Below are 6,096 nucleotides of genomic sequence, written 5' to 3'. Positions count from 1 at the left end.
TTTGAGGAATGGACCAACCATTTAGAGCAAGTGACCTGCTTTTGCAGGTTGTCACTAGGTTTTGCAGTTTGCACTAATTGTTTCGAGAAATGCACGAAGTGCTGTGCAAATAGTGATGTGAGAAAAGCACCAAAGCGACTGAGAAAAACTGTAAAAGACTGTCAGTCCCAAGCAAGTCTTAAAAACACATTTGTGTACTTCATGGATATTGGCATTGCCAGTAGAGGTATGTAAATGTACATGATTGCATTCTGTTCAAACTTTTTGAACTTTTATTAAATGTGCAGTATTAATTTATGTCGTGGACTTATCACGCAGATGACATGTTGATATGTTATACGCTACTTATTGTTTGACCTCCTTGTTGAACTAACTCATCTCTAAGACCTCAATAATCAGTATTGGGGAGAATGGTTCATGCGCCACAATACGAAACCTATCTGCACAAACTGCGCAAGCAAATCTGAATATACACAGAGCGATGCATTTTAAGTCCTTTGCGTAACAGTGTCACCACAATGGCCCCTGATAAGGCCTTATGTTCAATCCAGCAAGGCTAAACTTTGCTTTTATTTGTTCTCGGCTCAACATATTTGTAATTAAGTTAAACATTTGTGTTAAAAACAAAATAAACTGGCACTGAATGTAGTTCGTGAAGTTTTCACATGCACATCAGTCGGTTTGCAGGCGCGTCGGCTGGAAGAACCCTCGACCAGCAAACCACCCTGCGCTCCTCCAAGCTGCGCGCTGATTGGCCGGAGCCGCGTAAAGGCGGAAGTCTCCGAAGCGGGGGGGATTCCCCGAGGGAAGTTCCCAGCTCGGCTCGGCTGTAGAACAGACTCAGCCATATCCGCTGCTGCGCCTCGTAACGTTGCTGCTGAAGTTCAGGCGACTCTAACAGTTGAATGAAGGTAAGCAGACGGACGCTCACCGGCAGCTCACCGGCAGCGCGGCCGGTTGATCCGGGGCCGCTGCCGGTCCGACACCGGGTTGTCTAACGGAGCAGCATTTAGAAACCGTCCGGGACTTTGTGTGTTTTATTTGGTGTTACGCTTTAACGCGCGTCGGCAGACTCCAGTGTTGCCGTGCGTGTGTTCTATGAGCGTGTGCGTGCGCGCGCGTGTGTCCTATGATTGACAGCATCTTGTTCTTTACGTCCATGTTAACTATTAGAACTGTAAGTTTGATCTGCTGGTCAGACGGAGACGTGACGGTAGTCGAGGGGCTTCTGTCTTGTGTAAGACGATCCCAACGTATTGAGCAACTTGATTGATCTGCCATTCATTGTCAATGCTCTTCAGCGCAGGTAACTGTTGACAGGTGTATCCTGGTGATCTGTGGTAATCACTAAAGCATACGAGGATATGGTTTTTCACAAGTTCTATTTTTTCTTTTTTATCCTCCAAATCATTTTTCATCAGCTGTGATTGACTTGCTTTCATTGTAATGTCCGTCCTTAGTTCTGTGTTCATTTGGGACTGAATTGCTGCCATGTTTCTCTAACTGAGTCTTGCTCCTAGGGCTCATGTCTGCCGTGTCAGTGATGATTGTGGAGCCCACGGTATGGAAAGGAATATTGGAGACCAGCTCAACAAAGCTTTTGAAGCTTACCGCCAGGTCTCCATTGAGAAGGACATTGCAAAAAAACAGCTGCAGCAAATGGTAACGATTTTGCATAAAAACCGAAATACTTCCCGTATAGCACACATAATACTTCACAGAGGAGTTTCCAGGTTTCGGTAATCATTTACTTGCACTGTTACTTGTTTCTGGTTTGTATCTAGCGTCAAATTGCATGAACTCCATTATTCATGTGAATGACATTGAGACTGACGCCCAGATGTGTAGATTAGCTTATCTTAGAAAATATTACAGATTTGGGTGTAAGAAAATAATGGAAACCTGATTTTCACAGACTGAATATTATGAGGGATACACTCAAAAACTTCAAAAGCAAATAGAGGACCAGCAGGAGTTGATTTCAAAACTTGAAGCCAAGTTATCAGCTACAAGGCAACCATCAGGTGAGTGAGATGTGCCAGATGATCCCTCTGCTCATGCACCGACTGGTTGGTTTGCTCTTGCATTTCATTCTGGGCTTTGAAAATGGACTAAATATGTTTCATTTCGTCTCTCCTCTTGAAGAAAACGCTTAATTTTCACGATTTGTTTTCTAAGGGGAGATGAAAGGTGAGCCCTGCAACCGTCTCCTTGAGGGCATAAACGCTTATAGGAATATACAGTACCCAGTAAGTCTGCAGTGTAAAAGCTTTTTCTATTGTTGTGTGTGAAAACAGATTTTCTTCAACATCGTAATTAAGATAAAACATGAACATGAACACAGCTCCCTCTCTTATTCAAGCATGTTAATTATATGTCTACTTGTGCTTGTACTTGTCAACAAGAATATTAAAGGTTATTCATGTAAAATTTATATATTTGCAATTATGACGCTCAAAACCTGTTGATCCATATGTCATTGACATTTTGAGCGTTGGTTTTGCAGCTGTATCTAAATACTAAATACTGTATCATCTAAGTATTGCCCTTTAAATAACTTTTTCGTGCACATCCATCATTTGTCCAGCGTTTCCAAATCTTGTTTACACATTACGTAATTAAATAATTGGGGATTTCAGGAATCAAGAAAGTGTAATATCTGATTATATTTCTGCTGCACAAATATCCAGTCTCTTAGTTGACAAAAGGTGAATCCAGTTTTACTTCACCAGATGGTGCTAGAGGATAATGTCTCTGCGCAGTTCTCCTGTTCATTATCGAAGAGGCCGGGATTGTTTTCCCCAATAAATATATACATTTCTGATGTGTAAATAAAAATTTGTTAACAACACGGCCTCGGATAATTGTTCATAATGACCACTATGAATGCAATGTTTCTGTTTTCAGGACATTATGGCCACTGGTGCTATTGCTCCTAACATGCCAGTCAACAGCAGCGTTGACTAGTATGTGTCTCTCCATGAACAAAGACTTCAAACAATCAATGGACGATACAGTTAAAGACTGGAATTTTTTTTCATTCTTTACTTTTTTTTTTCTCAGTCAGGACATGCTGGAAGCATTTGAAGCAATTCAAGGGAAATTCCGGCAGATTCGTTCCCTAACCAGGAGACAGAAAGATCACCTAAGAAGATTCCACGGAGGAAATGATACTTCAAATGGTAAAATAATCTTATTTCTCCTGCTTGAGTGAAAAGAGGTTTAAATTGGCTAGTTTTTGCTCTATTTAAGTTAAACACATTGCAGAACTTGAATGTTTTTTTGGCATTTTCAAATATGGCTGGTAATTTTTGCAAAAGTAGCACAGCACTAATTTAATAATTCCAAATTCATGTTGGCTCCAGATAAGAGATGTAGAACTATTTATATAACGTAATTGCTAAAGTGGGGTGACGCTGTGTGTGATTTTTTTGTCTTTTGCGTGGCCCTGTGACGAGTTGGCGACTCGTCCGGGGTGTACCCTGCCTTTCTGCCATAGTCATTTGAGATAAGCTCCAGCAGATAAAGCAGCTGTAGACGAGACGAGATGATTGAAGTCATCTCATCTACTCGAAAATGGATAGATGGATGGATATTTAGTAATGTAGTGATTAGTAAGTGCAGTTTAAATATGTTTTTATTCCATTTGTAATTACTTTACTATATATTATATTTTGAAGTGGGACATTTCTTAAAGCTACACGTAATTCTAAAGCTAGGATTGGAACGGGACAACGTGTTAAGTGAGACAGACAAATTGTGAAATCCTATGTTTTTACCATCTAACAGATCAGCGGTTCTCCATGCCCATCCAGTGCACAGACCACACAGAAGAGGCAGAGAGACCCTTTACCTCGGCGCTGAGGTCAGCGGTGGATACCCAACTCCCTCCCACACCTCTGGGCACCAACCATGAGGACAAGGACTTGGTAGACTCTCTCACCAAACTCAGCGTCAAATTTCCGCCCTCTGCGGACAGTGAATATGACTTCCTGAACAGTGCACCAGAGCGACACGCTGGTCTGACCGTGCCCGCAAAGCGACCGCTCAGTAGTGTCCCCTCCGCACTGATAGAGGAGGAGCCTGTGGAATTGCCCATGCACTTTGTCTACCTTTCATCCCCCTCCCCGTCAACATCATTGTCGCTCTCCCAGGAGAGCGTGCGGGGTCCCCAGCAGGTGAGATTCACAGGAGAACGTCTGACAAAACTACTAGCAAATTATCATCTTCTGATTGGTCTTTGCTAATGGAGGAGTGAAATGGTGTGAAGTCCAAATAATATTCCCCTTGTCTTACCTTGAAGCATATTACTATGTAGTGTGTGCTGAGTCTTTTCTTGGATGCTCTGGCTATATTTGTCATCTTTTGCTGGAACGTGTTAGCCAGATGGAAACGCATCAAGTAGGATGGTTAGATGGGATTCTATATGCTGATGTGTATAAGTACCTAATAAAAACTGTGAATGATGTGCTGCAAGAGCCAAAGGTCTAAAGTTGTTTCATAATATAAATGATAATGTGGTTTTTTTTCTATCCGGTTTACATCAACACACAACAGGTTACAGTGGGCGAGGCTGTTTGGTATTTTGGATCGATATGTTAATTGTAAGATAATGAAACGGTTGGTAAAAGCCTTTCACCTCATATGATGGAGAGTATTTGTCCAGACTATATGACGTAGAATACATTTTTAGACCAACAGATACTTTAGCTTGAAGGCCAAGTGGTCTGGCATGCTTTAATAGAGTGAGTGTAAGAACTGTTTAGTGCATGAATAATATATTGTCTCTTTGGTTCGTCCTGCTCTGCAGCCTCTCTGGAGCCCTGAGTTGTGTGATGCAGTTGGCGTGGGGACAGAGCTGGTGACGCCTCAGAGCAGCAGTCCTGCTAAATGTGCTTTCTGCCATGCTGTGGTTCCTCAGGACCAAATGAACAGCCATCTCTACTCGCATTTCTCTCCTAAAAATGAAGCCGACAATTAACAATGGAAGCAGAGGCTGACGGGTCGAGGCCTAAACTACTTCCAGACTTACTGTATTCGTGGCTTAGTCCTGCCTGCCATGAAGTATATGCGCTGTACTGGATTTGAAATGACACTGCAATAAGACTTGAAACCATTTATTTAATGTTGAAGAGTTTAATGGTACACTTTTCTTGCCCATTATATTTTTTTAATACCTGGCTAAGATTTTACTCTAATACTAAGACACGATGATGCATAGTAATATGTTATATTTCAGCAAATAAAGCATTTACTTTTGTGACATTTAAAAACTAAATTCATTTGTTTTCAAAATGCAAATGTAAATCAGATGCTCTTAAATGCAGCCATACATAAAGACACAGTTGACAAAATGTGTATTTATTATCTTTATAACATGCTTTACATTTTTATTACAAAACAATATGCATTAATGACATGGAGCAATTTCATTTGGAGAGATTAACTGATATGTTTGTGATCATTGCTGTTGGAATGGGACACACCTCATTTCCGTGTGTTTGTTATTTTCAAGTCTGAAAGCATTTTGAACTCATCTCATGTGATCATTAAAATTTGTACACAAATGGAAGCACTTAACATCAGGCAGCAACTCATTGTTCAGTGAGATGCTCGGCTATTTTGCTATTGAAATGCTGAGGGTTTTACCTTAGGCTTACTCTGTATTTATTGCATTGATATTACTTTCAATAGTATAATAAACACACTATTTTAAGTCTATATAAAAGCTGATGGACATACGAGGGCATCAGTTCCACATGACATAGCCTACCTATTAATGAATAAAGAGACTGAAGCAGGTTATTGTAAAATGGAAATAGGTGCTGTAAGGGTACATCTTACACAGCATGCATTACATTATGTGTCAGCTTTCATTTCTGCTGCAGGCCTGCGTGTTCTTTTTTTTTGCACATGTTTGTGGTATTTTATTGTGATGCTATTTGAACAGACGGGAACATTCGGTTGTGCAGAACTTTGCAGTTCTACAGCGATGGCCGGGTAACACTTTGTTGCGTAGGTTGTTTGGTGTGAAGACCGGAAATGAACTTTACTTATTTATTTCTTTATTACATTTTTTTTGTGACACAATTGCTC

General features: G+C 40.8%; 1 protein-coding gene across 1 annotated transcript; it reads left to right on the top strand.

Moving 5' to 3' along the window:
* The first annotated feature begins 1,548 nt into the window (after positions 1-1,548).
* LOC137912851 (TRAF family member-associated NF-kappa-B activator-like) lies at positions 1,549-5,491 on the top strand. Its single transcript, XM_068756981.1, has 7 exons — positions 1,549-1,662; positions 1,916-2,024; positions 2,179-2,249; positions 2,908-2,966; positions 3,064-3,182; positions 3,790-4,178; positions 4,811-5,491. The coding sequence occupies exons 1-7, from the start codon at positions 1,564-1,566 to the stop codon at positions 4,979-4,981; spliced, it is 1,017 nt and encodes a 338-aa protein (XP_068613082.1). The 5' UTR covers positions 1,549-1,563; the 3' UTR covers positions 4,982-5,491.
* Positions 5,492-6,096: the final 605 nt, after the last annotated feature.

This window comes from Brachionichthys hirsutus, unplaced genomic scaffold, assembly GCF_040956055.1.
Source record: "Brachionichthys hirsutus isolate HB-005 unplaced genomic scaffold, CSIRO-AGI_Bhir_v1 contig_916, whole genome shotgun sequence".
In the NCBI taxonomy this organism is placed as follows: Eukaryota; Metazoa; Chordata; class Actinopteri; order Lophiiformes; family Brachionichthyidae; genus Brachionichthys; species Brachionichthys hirsutus.
The sequence above is the reverse complement of the archived record's forward strand: the minus strand, read 5'-3'. Positions and strand labels throughout refer to the sequence as shown.